The sequence below is a fragment of the Leptidea sinapis genome, chromosome 10, assembly GCF_905404315.1.
Source record: "Leptidea sinapis chromosome 10, ilLepSina1.1, whole genome shotgun sequence".
Classification (NCBI taxonomy): domain Eukaryota; kingdom Metazoa; phylum Arthropoda; class Insecta; order Lepidoptera; family Pieridae; genus Leptidea; species Leptidea sinapis.
In genome coordinates this window covers 13,810,585-13,832,155 of record NC_066274.1, presented here as the reverse complement: position 1 = coordinate 13,832,155, position 21,571 = coordinate 13,810,585, and the positions used below count along the sequence as shown (strand labels likewise).

At 34.5% G+C, this 21,571-nt stretch overlaps 1 protein-coding gene across 4 annotated transcripts in view; it reads left to right on the top strand.

The window, feature by feature from the left end:
- LOC126966312 (alpha-catulin) overlaps positions 1 to 18,770 on the top strand; it is a 124,581-nt gene extending 105,811 nt beyond the window's left edge. For 2 of the 4 annotated variants that reach the window (XM_050810286.1, XM_050810290.1), the window contains exons 5-13: positions 3,064 to 3,201; positions 11,195 to 11,452; positions 12,409 to 12,604; positions 12,796 to 12,878; positions 12,951 to 13,229; positions 13,305 to 13,468; positions 13,551 to 13,704; positions 13,784 to 13,990; positions 15,524 to 18,770. In XM_050810286.1, the coding sequence (XP_050666243.1) occupies positions 3,064 to 3,201; positions 11,195 to 11,452; positions 12,409 to 12,604; positions 12,796 to 12,878; positions 12,951 to 13,229; positions 13,305 to 13,468; positions 13,551 to 13,704; positions 13,784 to 13,990; positions 15,524 to 15,655 (1,611 nt within the window). In that variant the 3' untranslated portion in view covers positions 15,656 to 18,770. Of the gene's footprint in view, positions 1 to 3,063; positions 3,202 to 11,194; positions 11,453 to 12,408; positions 12,605 to 12,795; positions 12,879 to 12,950; positions 13,230 to 13,304; positions 13,469 to 13,550; positions 13,705 to 13,783; positions 13,991 to 14,746; positions 14,847 to 15,523 lie in introns of all 4 variants that reach the window. The other 2 variants (XM_050810289.1, XM_050810288.1) reach the window with 2 other exon arrangements.
- Positions 18,771 to 21,571: the final 2,801 nt, after the last annotated feature.

The window sequence follows — 21,571 nt, the reverse complement described above, 5'->3', positions numbered from 1 at the left end:
TTTTGTGTAGGTTCATTTATTCAGATTAGTAGTGAATAACGAGGATTGTAAGCATATAAACTGTTTTCCACGTAAGAATTTTGAAAATATTGGCTTTGTTACATTGATGGCGGGCCGGCAGCCGTGAACTCATATAGCTTAAGGTCGCTGGCATTTAGTGTCGCCTTAACACTCGTGCTATATGTATTTCAGTTTATAACAAGGTAGGCACTGCCTAATTGCCTATAATATGATATGCACGCCCTTGCATTACTGTATTGTGCTAGCGTTGGGCAGGAAACTGAAGTTTGCGTAGCGATTTATTAATAACATTGTGAATTGTACAATAATTAATAATACTAGCGCTCTACAAAGCGCAGGTCCGGCCTCACATGGAGTATTGCTGTCATCTCTGGTCTGGCGCACCCCAGTATCAGCTCGATCCATTTGACCGCGTGCAACGCAGAGCAGCTCGAATTGTCGGGGACCCAGTACTCTGTGAACGGCTGGATCACTTGGCGTTGCGTAGAGACGTCGCTTCATTGTGTGTCTGCTACCGCATTTATCACGGGGAGTGTTCCGAAGAGCTGTTCAACCTGATTGCCACAAGTTACGATATCATCCCCACCATCTGGATGTGTGACGGTCCTCCACAGTGCGGTTTTCAAGGAGCTTTCTTCCTCGTACTACGAAGCTGTGGAATGAGCTTCCTTGTGCGGTGTTTCCGGGACGATACGACATGGGTACCTTCAAGAAAAGCGCGTACACTTTCCTTAAAGGCCGGCAACGATCTTGTGATTCCCCTGGTGTTGCAGGAGAGTGTGGGCCGCGGTGATCACTTAACACCAGGTGACCCGTACGCTCGTTTGTCCTCCTATTCCATAAACAAAAACAAAATAATAATAATAATAGTGGAATTGTATAATATATAATTACAAATATATTAATAATTGCATAAATAATTTAATTTCATACCATAGTATGTAACTAAACATAACATAACTATATATTATAATAAGAGAGCCAGCGTTAATTAAAGCTACGTAAACCATATTCGCTGACTAACAGAATCGATAAATTTATTGTAACACCGGCTTTGGAATATTGGGAACTACAGTACGGAAACTACAGTAATTAGATTAACATATTTATATGTTTTATAGTTTTATTTTATTTATTTACAGCTTTATTTGCTTACATCAATACAATTAAAGAAATATATATTTATTTGTAACAAACACAATATTTACATAATATTATAATAGAAAAAAGATTTATAAAAAAAAATTGCAATTTCGAGTGTTTGTAACAAAATGGTCACACTTCAGCATAATGCTGATTACTGTCGCAACCAGCGCTGTTCTTCCAGTGGGACCACTAGATGACGCCACACACGAATGCCATAAGTAGCGCAAGCCTTTCTAATTACACTTTTTACACGTTTTATCTTAGGTAGCAGGTTCTTCGTTAACTTTAACTCATGTAACTATAGTTCAAGATAATATTATACATACAAACATTTTAACAAGCAAACTAGATTACACTGGTGTCTATACTTAACAGTTCCTCTTTTTTTGGTGCTCAAAAATAAATTTCTTTAATTTAGCTTTAAAACTAGGTAAATTACGGTATTTAAACTATTTAAGTATTTACTTATAAATTGTATTTATAAGTATGTGTTAACATTTCAATATTATAATTAAAAGTATTTTGTTAGTATTATTATTTATTATTTTCGATATAATGACCACCTTTAGCGGTAAAAGCCTCCTTCATTGTTTCCACTCGTTCCTGTCTCTTGCAGTTCTTGTCCACATAGTGTTTTATAATAGTTATCATAAGAAAAAACGTAATTATATTATACTTTTTTTTTGTATATTTTCCTATTAGATGCATAATAGCTTTAAGGGTAAATGTATACACTTCTATAATAAAGTCTCAGCCACTGTTCAGGCATTATCTATAAATAAATTCAAATGTTTTATAAAAAAAATGGCTCTGTCGTAAATCCTATTACGCCACTGCTGAATATCTAAATGATCGGACAGCCTGGGACTAGATTGTTATTATTTTATAGCGATAGAAATGACTGTACAATATTGTATATTTTTATAGAACAGAGCGCAAAAAAAGAATGCTGGGAGAGTTTCTTGCGCCGCTTCTTCTCTCTCAGAGCGCCATTTGTTTCCGAAGCGGTAGTAGTGTCTTGTAGTTATTAGAAATGACATCAAAAACAATTCTAAAGGAATCAATTTTGAGAAAATAAATGCCTTTCATGCCTTTTCTAAATTATTTTATGCATTTATAAATGTTTGCATAAGTGTAATAATTATTACGGAGAAGGTAGGAAAAGAAGCTATCTCTCGCTTTTTGGGGGTTAGCCAAAATAACAAATAAATTCGAGTAGGAAATATTTTTATACCCCTTAATTACCAAATTTATATTTACTAGCATTTGGCAGATTAAGAATTTTAGGCCGACAGATGCACACAAATTAAATTTCGAATGTTTTTAATCAAAATAGAAATAAAGTCATTTATTGAATGTCATTTAACCCAATAGAAATTATAGTATGCCTCAGACCTGAGAAGAACGAGTGCAAGAAACATAGCGGGCTTTTTTTATTTTTGTTCCAATATTAAGTGCAATATCGTAGAATAAAATTTATAAATAAAAAGCCTCAACAAATTGTATAAAAAAAATATCATATTTGAATAGGAGCGGTCGCTCCATTCCCATTCTGTGGTATCAATTCTGTGGTATTAAGAAAATCATATTCGTTATAGCAACCTTTTTACCACACAATAATTTTTTCAAAAATTCCAATACATAGGTACATTGTCAAAGATATTTTGTTGCCTTGAAATTTATTTATTAAAAGATGATACTTTTATTAAGGCAACCTCGTTTCCGACGACGTTTAAATAGAGTAAAAATTAGACAATAATAATATGTACAAATAATTTAAGTTTTCTTTAGTTTTAATTCCGCCAATATTTGTCTTTAAAACAATTCGAAATGGATTTCCGCAAAGTAACGCCTAATTCAATAAATTTTCAATAATAATATGTTCCTCCATTACAGACATGCATGAGGCACCCTGGGAGCGCGTCAGCCCGTGAGAATCGGGACACGGTCTTCTGTCAGATGAGACGAGCTATGGATCTAATACACTATGTGGTGCGAGATGGATTGCCGGGCCACGACGACCAGACACACGAGGTCTGTTGTTCTTTACACAATATCATTTTCTTGATCTTATACTAATTATTTTTATTCCTTACATTTTTATTAATGATATAAAAATAGGATGAGAGGAAAATTATCCTGACTAACATCCGCCCTATTTGGAAGCTATTTTATCCAGGAAATTTTTAACTTCTGGAAAGAAAACTTTTTTCTTCATCATCATCAGCCGAAAGACGTCCACTGCAGGACAAAGGCCTCCAACAAAGATTTCCACGACGATCGTTCCTGCACTGCCCTCATCCAACGTATTCCGGCGCTCTTAACCAGATCGTCGGTCAATCTTGTGGGGGCCTACCAAAACTACGTCTTTCGGTACGTGGTCGCCATTCGAGGACATATATGCCCCCTGCCACTTCAGTTTCGCAAACATTTGGACTATCTCAGTAACTTTGATTCTCCTACGGATCTCCTCATTTCTGTTTCGACCTCGCAGGGTAACTCCGAGCATAGCCCTCTCAATTGCCCTCTGAGCAACCATGAGCTTTCTCATGAGGCCGATAGTTAGCGACCACGTTTGCGTACCGTAAGTCATCACTGGCAACACACACTGGTTGAAAATCTTCGTCTTCAGACACTGTGCACTTCTTCCTTATCATATGCTAATAATTTCCTTGGGGGAGTATTTTTTTTATGAATACTGATAGTACTTCGTGACCTTGCTTCCCACAGAGCTTACCATGGTCTCCTTTTGATGTGGAGCGAACTGGTTGCGCTGGTGTCTCGTCCTGTTTGCGACTTACTGCGAGCTTGGAAGATATACGAACTAAATGTGACAACCATCCTTATTAGATAAGTTGATAGTTAGAATTAGTATTCAAAACGATCTGTTTTTCTTCTTTTCAGCGATGTAGGCCTTCTGAAGCCGTGTTATTTGAATACGTTATTATCTATCTATAAATGCTCATGCTTCGTTTTATCCCATCTTTCAAGCACACTTGGGATCTTCTTCTTGGGCGCTTCTCCAAATCTTCTTACATCAAAAAAGTTCTTTTCTCACGACGTGACAAACCCCAATGGGCAATCCACTTCAGGCTTGCTATGCTGTTGGCAGCATTTCATCTAAACAAACTAATAATATTTGTAGAGATCTAAGCTGGGTTCGATCTGACTCCCAAGTTGTTTGATACCATCCAATGAATAAACTCGTTAATCGTCGTAGGCCATGTCGTTAACCACTAATTAAATATATCATAAAATAGTTGCCGTGGATTGGGCATGAAGCGTTTCCACGATAGAAGTAGATAACAGAAGTCAATAACCAACATCATAAGGTCTTATTATTCTATTTTCGAATCGTCTGATATTCTTTATTTTTGCAGCTAAGAATATTCAGCATTGGTAACGCCAGTTTTCCAAATAATACGCAACCCTTTCCCTAACCCCTTACTTCTTTATCCTAGCAACTTACGGCCATTCCCAATATACTATCTACAGATAGAGATAAATTACTACCTTCTGCTGTCAGTAATCAGCTGTCAATAATCTGAAGCTGTTCCAATATACCCGATAAGTCATTCTTATCGCCTTATATTGGGACGCGTGAATTGAAATTTTCATACAAACTTCTATCCCTGGTAAGCTATACATCGTCCCATTGACAGACAGCGTGTACGGATAAGGTGAGTTACTGTCGATAAGTTTATTGGGACAGAAAAGTCAACGATAGTTACGATTTTTATCTCAAGTAAGAGATAGAATGAATATTGGGAACGGCCGTTAGCTGGTACAAGTTAAGAATAAGCCGCGAGCCGCGACATCTATGGTCGCAAGGCGTAACACAAATTCCGTCAAGTAACCGCACGCGAAAGTTGAGCCCCGCAACATTTAATAACAAATCCAAGAAATCCTAGTATTCCTGTTGATTTATCGCCGTGAGATCGTAGTATGTAGAAATATATATTGTGGCTTGCCAGCACGCTCAGGCGAATATAGGAGAACTTAGGATCCTGCAGAAGACGTGAGAACCGACTTTTCCCTTTACTCCAATGATTCCTGTTCTGTTCACCTGAGTACCCCTATTTATAAATACAGTCCACTTTAAATTCCCTGGCGCAACCACACATAAGAAATTCAAGAATAATTGAGTGGATAAATACACCGGCGACCGGTTGAAGACAATCTATTTTGTGCCAGCTAAACAAGAAGGCAAATTCGTGTGTCAGCGATAGCAATACGACACGAATGCTAATCTAATTCGATTAGATACTTTGTTCTGTGCGTTCAGATTTTTATAGATATTCGGTTGACTTCGGCTAAAACTACGGCCAAGGGACCACTATACTTTCGAAGGTTGCTACATTCAATCGTTGTATGCCACATTTATTTATAAATCACCTAATGTAATACACAATAAATATAATGTACAAATTAAACGCATAAAATCTTAAAAAATATTTGTTTCAAATTGAATTTTTTAATGTTACATAAATTAAATTTGAAAACAAAACGATGCGGGACTCGAACCAGCGACCTCTCGCGTTTCGTGCGAGCGCTCTTCCACTGAGCCAACCGTTTGAGTTGATAAATCTTGTATGTCTTCCTCAACTCTCAGGTAATAGCTTCATCTACAGGATCTTCTTTATAGTTGATAACCTGCTCAACCCTAATATTTGCATATTAGGAAATTGACTTGAGATGTCGCTCTTTCAAATCTAAACAATTTGTTTAATATATATTTTAAAACAAATATTTACAAGATAAATTTGAAAAAAAAAAAAAATTTTAATGTAAATCTAAAGAATAAGAAAGATTTATCATACCATGATTATGTGTTTATCTGTTACAAGTCTTTGTATGAAAGTGTCAAATCTCGGAATGGGATTGCGAGGAACTTGTACGAATGTTTTAAATTTAGCCGCTGTACCTGAGAATAAAATTACATCCGAAGAAGCTATAACTAAATTATTTTCGTCTAAAAGAATACTTTACATCAAAATTGTCTGGACAGCTATCACATCTCTCAACCAAAAGTGGTCACAACAGAGATGTAATAAATGAATTCTAAACTAAATGCTTAATTATTGTACTGTTTTAATAAGTACCTAAAAAAAGAAAAACCAAAGATTGAAATTTTTAATACGATATACTTAGATGAAGGATTGGTCTCCGCTGCGCTCCAACTAGATACCGCACAACCTAAAAACAATAGCTTTTTTACTACCGCACCTATTAGATGCCTGCGTGCGTGGCATCTTGACACTCAATGGCATCTTTCAAATTTAAATTGTAACATACGCTTCGTGTTATTTTACATTGAAATTAATAAAATACAAAATACTTACTGATGATATGTGATCCATGTGTCTTTCTTATTTCTTGTAGTTTTAAATATTAGCAAAGTTTAACAGAACATGTGGCACGTCAACGTCACACATTGTTCGAGACTGGCTCGAGGACGTCCACTTGGGCGTAGTATTAGTAGCCACTTGGATCGGTATCTAGTTGGAGCACAGCGGAGACCAATCCTTAATCTAAGTGCTTATGATTCATTAAGGACGTCGATTGGTATTACCCAAAATTAAAACGATTAGAATTTTAAGTTTTTTTAATTCATTCCTGTGGTATACAATATCTCAGTGGAACCTAATCACAAAATGAAAGAAATACAAAATGAATTTTCAAAATTCGCTGCAGATTGCTGTTTTTCATGAAAATAAGAGACAAGACGAGCAGGACGTTCAGCTCAGCAGTGCCCATTACAATGCAGTGCTATTCAGGATTCTTGAAAACCCCAAAAATTTTAAACGGCACTACAATTGTGCTCGTCCCCTTGAGACATAAGATCTTAAGTCTCATTTGCCCAGTAATTTCACTAGCTGCGGCGCCCTTCAGGCCGAAACAGTAATTTTTACACATTACTGCTTCACGGCGGAAATAGGCGCCGTTGTGGTACCCATAATCTAGCCGGCATCCTGTGCAAAGTAGCCTCCCACTGTTTGTTGCATTAATGAAAAAATGTCATAAAAAACCCGTTCTTATCATTATTATTTATTTATAAAGGTAACGTTTGCCCACGATAAAGAGCAGGTGAGCTTTCTTCCTCAAAATATAAAATTCAAAAGCTTTTAGAACAATGTAGAAATATTTTCTCTTAAGCACCAGGCAACATTTAATCCCTGTTTGCACCTTTTACGGCTTTGAAACTATCTGTTTGTAATGGTAGTACATGTTATGTAATAGTTATCTATGCAACTGCTGTGTAATAAGGGGTATTAAAACATGAATGTGGGTTCGGCTTCACCTCGTGTGATAATAGTATCACATGAGTGTTTTAATACCTAATTATCAACATTTGCATACAAGACTTTATCTACACCCATAATATGAATCGTCTATAAAAGATTCTGAAACAGTTAGCTTACTGCTAACATTAAGAAAGCCAGTCCTAGTAACCATCATCAACGGAGTGTTGTAATGTTGTACTGAATTTAATTACAACACTCGTTTGATAATATGGTTATTAGGACATTTTGTGTTTTAATGTTGGCAATAAGCTAACTGTTTTCGAATCTTTAATAGAGGATTTAAAGCATGGGTGTAGATAGAAGAAAAAACATGGCCATCGCTATTCCATCATTCGTCGTTACACTACGATGAAGATTTTAAAAGAGTTATTATTATGTTATAAGTATCAGTTATGAAAAATTAAGGACACTAACAAAAATCTCTATAGAATATTATCCTTGATATGTAGGCCTGCGACGAAGCCTTTGAAAATAATAAAAAGTGAAAAAAAAATTTTAGGAAGAAACCATCAAAAGGCATTTTATAGAGAATTCATACCTGTTATTTCATAGCAGCAACAATATGGATTACAACTAATCAAGTCTATTTATAAAAATGAAAAAAAAAAGGATAATATAACACTGAATAATTATCCTTTTTACATTTATCCCCTTTTTCCACTTCCTGACATCAGATCGTACGTAATTTATTTTTCCTTTCATATTTGTTATATCCTCTTCCTTTTCCAATGGGTTCCATCCTACTATTTTTTTTTTCTTTCAAAAATTATCAACCCTGGTTTAATATTAATAAGTGTGACTATGAAGTTATGTATTTATATGTATAGAGTTCTTACATATTATAGATTATGCGGGATAATAACTTAAAAAAGGTCTCATTAAAGCAATAAATAAATGGAATAAAAATAATCGAGTATAAATATAAATAAATATGTTGTTAAAAACATTTCTAAATTATCAGATATATTTAAAATACTACAACCGATTCGTAATTCGTTAAATTCGATTGCTGATGTTGAGAAGAATCGATAAAAAACTATATAATTGTTCCTCTAAAAATAACAGTAGTGATAGTAATATAGAACAATCACTAGAAAATTATTAATAATATAAATTATAGCTTAAAATACCTGAAAATAAAATAACTAAAATTAATTTTGGCACACATAATGCAAAATCATAAATGTAATATTTTCTTTTTTGTAATTACATATTTCAATATATTTTTTGTTTCTTATCTTAAATTTATTATTGTTGTTTTTTGATTACTTATTATATAGGCTGTATTTAAGTTTGTGTAAGGTTTTTTTAAATTTTCAATATATAATATGCATGTACTATTTGTGTTTAGGTTACGCGTTGTACAACAGTTTAATAATGTATAAAAGTACTATAACTTTTAGCTAGGGACGGTTGGTACTGTAGTATCAATGCATGTGGTGTTTACCTTTAATTAGTTAAACAATTAGTAATAGTCATGTACACTTTTTTATTAGTTTTCTTGTAATAACTAGTACAAGGAACTAGTGAATAAAACTGAACTAAATAACAATGTACGGCATCTGCGCATTAGTTTCGATGACCTGTATATCACAAAAATATGTATAAAACATAATAAATCCAACAAATTACTAATTGGAGGATTATTTTCTTGTACGATTTTGTTTTCTGCAGTAGATATATTGCCAAACAATGCAATATGCTTTTCCATTTACAATATTTGTCAATTGCATGATGCCTTGCTTACCCAAAACACACCAAACCTATTAACGGCCGTTTTCAACCAACAATCGACAAGATCTTATCTATCCATAGTTATAGTCGAATACTACCTGTCAATAGGTTATTGAAATGTAAGTTAGCGTAAAAGGATATATTTGTCTACCTCTAGTTAGTTAAACAAAGCATAGATAGGTTATTGAAAACGGCCGTAAAACATTTATTTCTGTTTGTTTGCTTTAACTTAATTTAAGTGCCTAATTTGTGAGAAAGAGAAATAACTACGCATTTAAATTTCACTCTGATTGTGACTTAAGTGTTAGTTAACTTATGAATTCCAGAATAATATATAAAATACAAAAGTATTATAATTTATCTTCGATCAACGGATCAGCCTAGCTATCCAACGCGGAAATGCTTTTTTTTCGAGAGGAGGAACATACATTTACGTATTGAAGACCTCAAAGCGGAGCCCATATGTCGGGATCGGGTGTAAATACCGACTAAAAACCTCCTCTGTGCTGATAGCCCTAAAGGCTTTTACAGCGAAGCCGAATATCCAACTGTATGAGCTATCCAACGCGGAAATGCTGCCAGAATTGTTTGTATGATTTCCTGTTCTCTTAGTTTTAATTTAATGTAATCATAGTATCGATCTAATTGGAATATGTGAAGTAATTTGCTCATGCTTCTACGATGTCACGAACAATTACTACAGAGCGCAATAGTTGACGAAATACATATAAAGCAAATACTTCTTTTTAATACAAATACACACGCCATGTTTAAACTTTAATACTATTGTATACAAATGCATTGACGAAGGCTTTTTATGTGATTACATCACTTTGCATGAGGTTCGTAATTATGTAGGTATTTGAACCATATTGCTTAAAAAATTATATTTCTATGGTTAAAGTTAAGTCTTTATCATTGTATCTGGTAAGTGTGTTTTTTTCTATTTTACGACATTTGTTTTCACGTTATAAAGAAGGCAATAAAAATTAACTTCAATAATAGTCAATGGCAAGTTTATAAAAACAAATTAATCTACCATTTACACTTGTTTAAAAGATAAGTCAAAATAAATCGCTACATTATAAGTAATGTATGAAATGAAGCCAATTCTTTGTGATGTGTATGTAATAAATAATTGTAAATAAAATGCACATAATATAGTTTAGAATATTGCATTTCTCACACGCATTGACAAGTTCAACATGTTATTAACTATAATGAGATTAAAATTATTCTTTAATTATTTAAAGTAGGGTCTGCATACTAAGAATTGCTAAACCATAGTTTTATTACAACACACCTCTATGATAGGTTTACCAGCACTATTGATAAAATCGGTATTATAACGGCAATGAAACAGATTTCTAACCTTCTATTTTACTACACAATATACCATCTTTCTTTTTCTTCTTTGTTTAGATTTGATATTATCCCGTCTTTAATACTGTGTGCAGTTTTCTTTTCATAATTTTTTTCGTGATGAAAAAATTATTTTTATAAAACATTTATTTTCCTTGTAGTTGCAACCTTTTTCGGACAGTCAAGAACAGGTACAAAATTTCTTTTAGGCGTAAAATAAAAAATCACACCTTTTTTTCGTTCTTATGAATCTTAAAATACTGTTTTAATTTTGGCATTTGCTTTTGCGTTGCTATTGTTCTAATTGTGCACTTTTTACCTTTAATTTTTTCAGTTACAAGAAGATAAATTAAATAGGTATAATATTTTTTAATAATTATTGGTAGATATTAAATCTTATGATATTTTGAATAATTGCTTAGGTAGGTTTGATACGTTATCGCTTTAAGCCTACAACTTTGCAAAATCAGCTTTTATCTAACAGAAAAGGTATTCATTTGATCATTTTTTTATCAAACAGTCACCTCTACTGTTATGCTATCTGGGATTATCCATTAGAGATGCAGTTGGATGTTAATTCTACAGTTATTTCTCCTAAAGAAAAATTACATTGTGTTGTTGGTTAGGCAGCTCAATGGGAAACAGGAACGGCGCTTGGTGCTTTGCGGGGATTAGCGACTCAGGTACGGACGGCGAGATCCCGGGGAGGTGCTGACGCGGCGAGAAGAAGAGCCCTAGCTGCGACGCTGAGAGCTCTAGTCGAACGCACACATGACTTCACCGACTCTGCCTATACCTCACACGAACATCGACAAAGAATACTAGCTTTAGCGGAAAGGATAGCCTACGAACTCGAACGATTGGTGTCCGTCGCTGTTTCCTTAGTGAGTAAAACTGAAAAATATTTACTATAAAACGTAGAGGTATAATGGCGACATTAAATGAACATGCAGGTATAGCAACTTAACCGTAATCATAAAATAATATTTCAAAAAAATTAAGTAAAAAATTTAAATTTTGAAATTTTCTAACAAAGAAATTATACATCTACCCCTTATTCATTATTGTCCGCTAACTTAAAACAGCCGCTTAGGAGTGTTTTTTCTCATTCTGGCTTAGGTCAATAGAAGAAGACTGTGAGAATTAGCAATGCTTTAAGTTAGCAGACTATTATGAATAAGGGGGTTAGAAAACAAAACATTAATCACCCTTACGTGGGTGCTATTCACCTACGAGTTCTGACGGCTACGGCACGGCATGGAAGTAGTAATCAGTGACTACTCTAGCCCCCGGCTGCTAGATTACTTACAGGATGTTCCGAAATGATGTTATGGAAAATTTATTTATGTAGGTGAATAATGTATTTTTCTTTTTGAACTTTTTTTATGATTAAGGTTAATCATAAAATAATTTACCATTGTGAGGCTCTTTTGCACAGGATGCCGGCTAGATTATGGGTGACAACGGCGCCTATTTCTGCCCTGAAGCAGTAATGTGTAAACGTTACTGCGTTTCAGTGTGAAGGGCGCCGTAGCTAGTGAAAATACTGGGCAAATGAGACTTAACATCTTATGTCTCAAGGTGACGAGCGCAATAGTAGTGCCGCTCAGAGTTTTTGGGTTTTTCAAGAATTTAGAGCGGCACTTTATTGTAATGGGCATGGCGTATCAATTATCATCAGCTGAACGTCCTGCTCGTCTCGTCTCTTATTTTCTTTTTTTTTTTTTAAAGTGTGTTAATTTAATGTCGCCATTATAACGCTGTATATCTATTACCAGATAGTAAGAATTAACCATTTTCATCTTTTCAAAAACTATTAACATGTTTATATTTCAATCAGGAGGAACAAGGGAGTAGTGGTACATTAGCTGCATTAGAAAGTTCATGTGCGGGAGCTATAAGTGCCGCGTCGGAACTAGAACGAGCTCTTGTGGTAGCTGCGAGAGATCAAGCCAAGGACTTGGCACCGTTAGCAGAACAAGCAAGAAAATTGGCCTCTGACCTTTCACACTTAGGTAACCTACGTCGAAAAATAGGTACTTATTGTTAAATTATGTGTGGCGAACACTTGTGTGTTGGACATTTGTATGTTATACTAATAAGTAAAAACAGTTTTACTAAATAACAAAATTCAATAACTTCATGTTTAACAACACAGGGGTGTTCCCTGAATAACAAAGTTGCCAGAATTGCTGTTCAACACACATAAATGGTAATTTTCTTTTAGCTAGTTCCTGTGGTGAGAGAGAATCAGAGAGACTGCATAATATAGCCAGCCAGCTTCACGAGCAATTAGATCATATAATAGAGGCAGGTTCTGTTTTTTCTTCTTTTGTGACAATTATTTTAGATTTTTCAACAATACAATAATATATTTTACAGGTATGCAAATTACTTAGGCATATAGCAATGTCGGAAACATTACAAGTTAGTGCTAAGTTTTCTGAAATCAATTTGAGGATATACGGTCCTCAAGTTGTGACGGCTGCGAGAACACTAGCAGCTCACCCCGGGAGTGCTGCGGCCCGAGAGAATCTTGACGTGTTTGTGGACATGTGGGCGTGGCTCCTTTCCGACGCTGCTCGACTTGCTAAGGAACTGTTAAATATAACAGATGACAAACCAGACAAGCAGCAGTATAGTAGTTTACCGAGACCTGGTGTAAGTTCTCTTTGGAATTTAAAAATATACTATGAAGTTATAATCAGTTCTCATTAAACACTAATGAACTTTCAGAAACATGGCACAACTAGTAAACCTCTTAAAGCGGTTCGCTTAGATTCTGACGAACAAGCAAAAATAGCGAAATCTGGATTAGAAATGAAAATGATGTCATCTGAAATGGACGCCGAAACAGATAAGTGGCAAGGAGCTGACGAGAACAACGACATTGTAAAGAGGCAAGTTGTCGTATTCATATTCTTGTTTATATAGCTTTTCATCTTAATATATTATTACTACTTAAAAATATGCATCTTGCAGAGCAAAAAATATGTCTTCCATGGCATTCGCTATGTATCAATTTACAAAAGGCGAGGGCCGACTGAACACAACACAAGACCTCTTCACGCAAGCAGAATATTTTGCGGAGGAAGCAAATAGACTATACAAAATTGTTAGACAATTCTCATATCAGGTAATAATCATAGATTGCCATAGCGTCTCTAAAAGAATAAAACTACAAAAACTAGAATTTTTTTATCTTATTTTTGAAGGTGCCTGCAGGGACCGCAAAAAAAGAATTGTTAGAACACTTGGATAAAGTACCAACTTATGTACAACAGTTGCAATTTACCGTAAAAGAGCCTACAGTAGGACGTGCAGCGACATTTAGTAAAGTAGACAATGTTATTCAGGAAACCAAGCATCTTATGAACGTCATAAGCAAAGTGGTGACCACTTGTTTTGACTGCGCCAATAAGGTAATTTGTCATACTTAATTTTTGAATTCATAAGCTCATCTTTTTCAAGTTCCGAATGTTTACAACACTTGGCACATTTTTAAAGTACTCATAGAGATTTTTCTAGGATAAATAAAGATTTTAGTGCATTGGAACATAATGTTCCTTAGGTACCTTTGCCGTGGGAGAAGAATGTGGGAGTGGTTAAAAGGCACCAGAGTGTTGCACCCGTTAAGTACTTTAAAGATTTTATTTGGTTGGCTGTTAGTTTTGAGGGGGTGAAAAGTGTGTTTTTAAATAAATGAGAAATTAATTTCGTTGGTCACATGAATAAAGGTTGATTAAAATTGTATAACAATGATCTATAGTACAAATGCATGAGTTATATATTCAGACAACGAAAATAATTTTTCTTTAGTATTTAGATGTTAGTTCAATTTAGTAATAGTTAATATTATATACATCTTGATGTCCCGTCATTTTGTTTCTCGAGTTAAATTTGGACTGGTGCTCATAAGTATCCAAATAATAAACGAATGCTTTAGTAAGTCAGTCACATGGGCTACAAATATATATATATATATATAATAGGTATATTCATGCTCACTTTCTGTAGACTTCCCAGCATGTTTGTGTATTTATTTAGCCCTGTTATTGTTTTCACGCATTTTAATATCGTCAGTTTTTCAAATAATGTCAAACGGTTATCGAGAATGATTATCGTGTTGAAAAACAAAAGTTCCCATTTCTTATTTTTCTCTGTTTACACAATTTCAGTACTCCCTTTGTATGCCTGAGAGAGTTCCTATGTATTGGAAGCCAAATTTAAGAAAAGCATCTACATTTAAGAGCGAAAATAGTGTATTGAATGGTTAATGTAGGTATTCGTGTGATAAGTTTTATTGAGCTGTTCACTAACTTCGTTGATTCCATCGCATCGATTATCTTAATTACAATGTCCTATTAACATACATCGTGGTTTAATGAGTTTAGTGTAGAATTGATCGTGTTATCCATAGCTAATTACTGAATGTTGTTTATGTGGTGTTGCAATGACAATAACATATTAGACTAGCGTATGTGTGGTCGATGATTTAATGTTATTTACATTTTCAAACAGTTCCAAAACTTCAAGTCTAACGCTATTTATGGCTTATGTGCTAGATTAACATAACGACAGTTTTGTCATTGAAATTCTCGTTACAATTGATTATCCTAACAAAAAGAGCTAATTTTGATTATTTTATAAATAATATTATATTATTACGTGTTACATAACGATTGGTACGTATCGTATGCATGGCGTTTTTGTCTAAATATCGGTGGGTTCGTTAGCGGTGGCGTAGTGTTTCGTTGTTCTTAAGAGCCTCCTCTATTTCCCTTAATGGGCAAATGATTATTTGCTTTGAACATTCGAAAACAAAAAGCACATTATAAAAACAAATTTTATTGATTTATGAGCGTTTCCAGACTTAGAAAAAGCAGTGGTGGAAATAGAAGAGGCTCGAATTTTCGTGAGTGACACTTACAGTAACGTGATTATCTCTGATACAGTACAAATTGGACTTCACTGGACTGTCAGCGGGAGGAGCGGGAGCAAGTAGGGGGACAAGAGACGAGGAGTCCGGTGGTGGAGGTGGCACAGACGCCAAGCCGGGGGGGAGCACATCCGACACGGCCATGTGACAGTACGGCATGGGCCGGCGCGGCAGAGGCGACGCGCGCCGGACCAGGGTCAGCTTCCTCTTGTTTTAAGCACTTAAACGTCTTAAAACAATCGTCGCCAGTGTTCGGTTGAGCAAACGCTTGGTTAAGAACTAAACAACTCTGAATTTTTTAGTCTATGACAGAAAAATTGCCTAAATTATAGATATGCTTATAAACTGATTCAGTTTTAAACTATGCATCATCTTCTAATTGATCTTCAGTCTTTTCTCTTGTTTAATCCAATTAAATATTTCTAATAGATCATAATAGTGTGAGGTGATGTCTATTTTCTAAATTTTTGCAAAATTTTTTGAACGGCAGCAAAATGCTATTCATAAAATAAGACGATTTATAAAATATATCTAAATTCAGAGTTGTACGAGTTAAATCAATGCTTTGCTGTAATTATTATATTCACGAAGTGGTACTTGTATTAAGTAACTGCCAACTCCCAATCCTAACCCAATTGGAGCAACTTTTTGAATATAATATCAACCGAATCGAAACTGATAATGTGTTAAATAATCGCAATCTTAATTTGCAATTATTCAACGGATTACAGGTAATTTTAAAGACTAAGGGATAGTACGATAAATATTAGTATGACCACACGCGACACACAAAAACGTTCATAAATAGTTAGTTTTTTATAGAGATTATAATTGTTGTCACTATAATAAGTAGATTTTAATGCGAGAACGCATTTGGCTGTGGAACTAAAGTACGTAGATACATTAAAGTTATTAATAGTGATTACTTTAACGGAAAGGAAGGACATCTGATTTTTTTGTATATAGGAATGCCACAGCAATTATTCATAGAATCTAATACATATTTACGAATTAGTCACAGTGAGCACATTGTGACCAAGTTGAAATAAAGAGTGAAATCGTACAATAAATACTTGTTACACTAGAAAATTGTTAACACCATGTTACTCATATGTAAGTTACATATAACTACGCCTATTTTTAAGTTTCCCTTTCTATTTTTAAAATATGTTATTCGACAACCTGTAAAGAGGTAACATTAGCTAAGGATTTAAGAATTTCAAATCAATATTTCTGTCGTTTATAATAAAATCAGAGTTTCTCTCTCGACCATTTCGTCCTTCAAGACTAAATGAGTCGTTTAAATTTTTCTGTTAACACACTGGTGCTGACACACACACCTTTGTGTTTTAACGACTATCTAAGTGGTGCCTTGTTTACTCAAGTGTTGTTTACAAAAAAATCGAGGCACTTGTATTGTTGTTGTTTATATTTGATACTAGGCTTCTATTTGCGACCAACGTGATTAAATCATTTAAAATAAAAATATCAGACAAATCAAAACAGAGAGAGGCGGATATTACGCCGTAGCTAGTGAAATTATTGGGCAAATGAGACTTAACATCTTATGTCTCAAGGTGACGAGCGGAATTAGTAAGTACTGCCTTTCAGAATTTTTGGGTTTTTCAAGAATCCTGTGCGGCACTGCATTGTACTTAATGGGCAAGGCTTATCAATTTCCATCAGCTGAATCTCCTGCTCGTTTAGTCCCTTATTTACATAAAAAAATTAATTCAGTATGTAAATCTTATTAAAAAAATATATTAATTTAAACCAAAAAGCAAAACCGTCAAGAACATTTAAATAACAGCTAATGTTTCCTCTTAAGTATATATTATACTTTAGATAGATAATTCCTATCCCAAATTCCAATATTTACTTGCACCTTCTCTGTTGTCCTGTAGAACTGCACTCATTCTTGTATTGCACGTACGCTTTTAATATTATTTTGCAGATTGTACATCGAATATATACACTGCATCGGTTACTACATCTCTACACTGTCAATACCATCGTTGTTCGTTACTATAAATAATTTCACTTGTTTCTGACAAATTTATACCAACGAAAAGCAGACATTCATACTGCATGATTGTGAATCGGACGATATAGATGTGTGTTGCATGTGTGTACGTGTCAATGTATTAAATGTCGTACTTCATAGTCTTGACGAACGATGTTTAGTGTTAAGATGGTGGAACTTGACTCTGGTGCTACGGAAGGCCCCGCGTTGCCCCTGAAAAAGCGAGTGTTATATAGACTATAGACAGAGCGACGCTTGTTATACCACTGACAGGTTTGTCTGCATGTTCATTGCTAATGTATCACTGTACTGCTATCTTGATTTTGCTCTCGTAAACTGGCGTTAAATACATAAAAAATAAGCGGGACTCGAACCCGTGACCTCACGGGTTCCTTTTGAGCGCTCTTACCTACTAAGCCAACCGTCCAAGTGACGCATCGACGGAAATTTTCATATGTCTTGTTCAACTCTCAGGTTGTGGATCTACTTTACAGTTGATAACCTGCTCAACCCCAATATTTGCACAATAGGAAATTGACTTGAGATGATGCTCTTTCAAATCTATACAAATGCGTACTCAAATAGTTGGCTCAGTCGGAACCCGAGAGGCCGCGGGTTTGAGTACCGCATCGTTCATCAAATTTGGTTACAAATTTAATTTATTGAAATAATGTATTGTGTAACTTTAACAAGTCGTTGTGGTGGGTCAAATGTTTCCGTAAAAAAGTCTGTGAGATGAAATCTTGATAGCACTGAATATTGCTAAGAAATGCTGACATGCTATTGCTCGCCTCATCTCTTGTTCAAGCAAATTATGGCAATAAGAAACATATCATAGATTATAAAATACTGCTATTAACGTTATTTAGTTAGTAAGACAATAAAGGACCTAGGCTCGATTTGAACTCATTGCATCTTATGCTTACATAGGTAACACCGGACAGATGATTAAGCTAATCCCTAACTAGGAACAACTTTAATATTAATGTTTAAAGTTAATAACAACAAAACTTGCCTAATTAGAATGATAATAAATTTTTGATGATCAAATAAATTTTTAATAATTTGAGCTTTCTTTCTTGCCGAGCAATTTAAATATTATAATTTATAAGTCATTAAAGGAGAGCATCTTGTAGGCTTACCCTTATTGTTTGTCACAATTTTTGGTACTTTTGTAAAACGCAGGTCCATTAGTTAAAGTATTATTGATCTTATAATCGTCTGGATAGACTGTGCCCGTTGTGAAGAAACGTTTCTGTCTACTCATTGATAAACATAACGCTATTTATTTTATGTTTATAATATGTGTCTAATATGCTCAATAATAAAATCTTAAGGTCGTATGTAGTCTTCTTCTGACGGACAGTTGTCAACTTTTTTTTTGGAAGAGCTATTTTTAATTTCACAGAGGGTTTATTACGATTAAAAAATACCTACAGTAAACTGTAAGTATTTTTTTTAATTAAAATAAAAAAGAGTATAATTTATTTAAATGTGTTTTTCCTTCTAACAACCTCATACATCATACTCAATTTTTTTTTTACGGGAGTGATTTTGGATTCGTTACGAAACTCCTTGTTTTTGTACGTTGAGTACCAACCGGTATATTTAGTTCAGTATATGGAAAGTATTTTTTGTGTTATGTTAATGTGTCAAAAACAGTTTATGTAAATAAAAGATATTTTTACGTGTTCTGTTAGATTTTTATTTTTATATTAGATCTGTGTTTTGTTAGATGATATAGAATAAAACAACAATAAATATCGTACAACACTCTATTTTAAAGCTGGTACGGTTGGCATCCCTGGTCAGTACTTACATTGGTCGTCAATATAGCCCAAACACATGGTCGGATTTGGTATTGCCAGACGATCGGACGGTAGCCAGACAGCGGCCCATGCGCCTCGCACCAAGTGGTCCGGCGTCACACTCGGTATGGTCTGGACGGTAATAATAATAATTTTATGCGATGGACAATGCCATATACTATCGAATATGGTCCGCAACCAGACCACGTCCAATGGTTCCGCCGTACCAAATCCGATCGTGTGTTTAAGCTTTTAGGTAGCGCTAGGGAAATAACGCGTTTACAAATTCGCAACTATAAGACTTGGTACCAATTCATAGCCAGAGCTGCAGAAGATAAGCCTCTAACTCTCCGTCAGGATAAGACTAAGGCCGTGAACAAGTGTGCTTCGTCTCTTTTCTGCAGAGTCAGAAAGACTATGACTAAACACACTTGATCATCAATTACTTATCTGAAATAGGGATCTAAACTGCTCGTATTTGGTTAATTTCTGTGCATAAGCGAGTTGCTGTTTAAAGTTTGAGAGCGCTGGCATGAAACCATAAAGTTACATCAACACTGCCTGCTATTTGTGGTCACATTATGTCTGTCGAGATCTATATAACACTTCTTTTTCACATATTGCTTACAAAGCTAAGTTTCAGTAGCATAATTATTATTGTATATATGTGTGTGTGTAAGGCTCTTCATCGAATTACGTCATCGTATAATTTGTTATCTCTGTGTTGTCACAATCTTTATGAATAGCTAATAAATTACAGAATTACTATACGGTTCTATTATCTCTGAACCCGACGTCTATGATGTCACAACATCGCACTTGGTACGGCGTGCAAAACAAGCATCACTAAGATATTATTATTAATAAATAAACAACGATTTATTTTTCCAGTAGTATAGATTGATAATAATCAGCATCACAATGCAGCACTAAAGGTGTGTAAAATACTGATTATAATAATGAAAAATCAATGAAAGTTATATTAATATAAGTATATATATTTCTGGCAAGTACTGCGACACAGAACAACAGAAACTACAGAACTATAATTAACAACAGAAGTCAAATTGTAACAATGGAACTTCAAAAACGAAGCATTGATAGTACGAAAATATCACATGTACCTAATGGTAATGAAACTGCAATCCGTACGGACGCTACTTCTCGAAATCTTTGCATGTAAATTGGCAACGTCGCGCGCACTGTATGAGTAAATTGTTATACCGAGTCGGTCTAGTCGGTCAAAACATTGCGATTTGTTGCGTTATCATCAGGACGAGCGCGACGGGGTGAAAGGGGATCGGGAGGGAGCTTCACGTTCCAGCGAGGTCTAGAGATAATGGAGCCGTGTAGTACATCAGTATATAACGTTAAGTAAGGCCTTAAGTATGGCCTCTAAGTTCTAAGTACGAGTTGTCAGTCATCCCTTAAGGACATTGAATATCATAACGAGCTTTAACAGGCTTTATCATAAGTGTTGTGAATCGAAATTGTGGCCACCTTAAGTTATACATAGTTATGGCTTTAGAAATAGGACAACTTCTATCATTCTAAGACTCAATAAATATTAGGATATCAATTTTCGAGTTCAAAACGAAGTTATAGATATTTTTAACTATTGTAAATCTATTGTACTTAATATTTTTTTTTCTTCAACAATATATTATTTGTTACGAGTATCGCGAGACTAAGCAAGCCAACAAGAAACGTAACAATTTAAAATTAGTATTATTTTTATGTGTATCACCTATATTAATTAATGAAAATCATAGATAACAAGGGAAGGTAAACGGTCTTCAATGACCACAGAGTAATTGTTCACAAGCTAGAAACATCCGCTAGATAACCATTATGTAAAATAACTATACCCCTCGGACCAATTATTAAACTGGACGGATCTATAGCTTGCTTTGAGCTGTTGCCACTCCTATACTATGTGTATTAACATCTCTGTACATTTCTCGAAATCTTTGCACGAGTCATAAGGATAGCTCATGTAAATTGGCAACGTCGCACTGTATGTGTAAAATTGTGCCAGCGATTTGGTTAGTAAATTAAGTAAAAAATTCATAAATGTCGGTGCTTTTGTAAAAAACCTATTAATAACAATGAAAAAATGTCATGTGAAAAATGCAAAAGACTCAGAATTATCATTTCCTACGTAAGTAAATGACAAAAAATTATTCATTATGCTTAGTGATTTTGTATTAGATAATCGATAAAAAACAGTTTA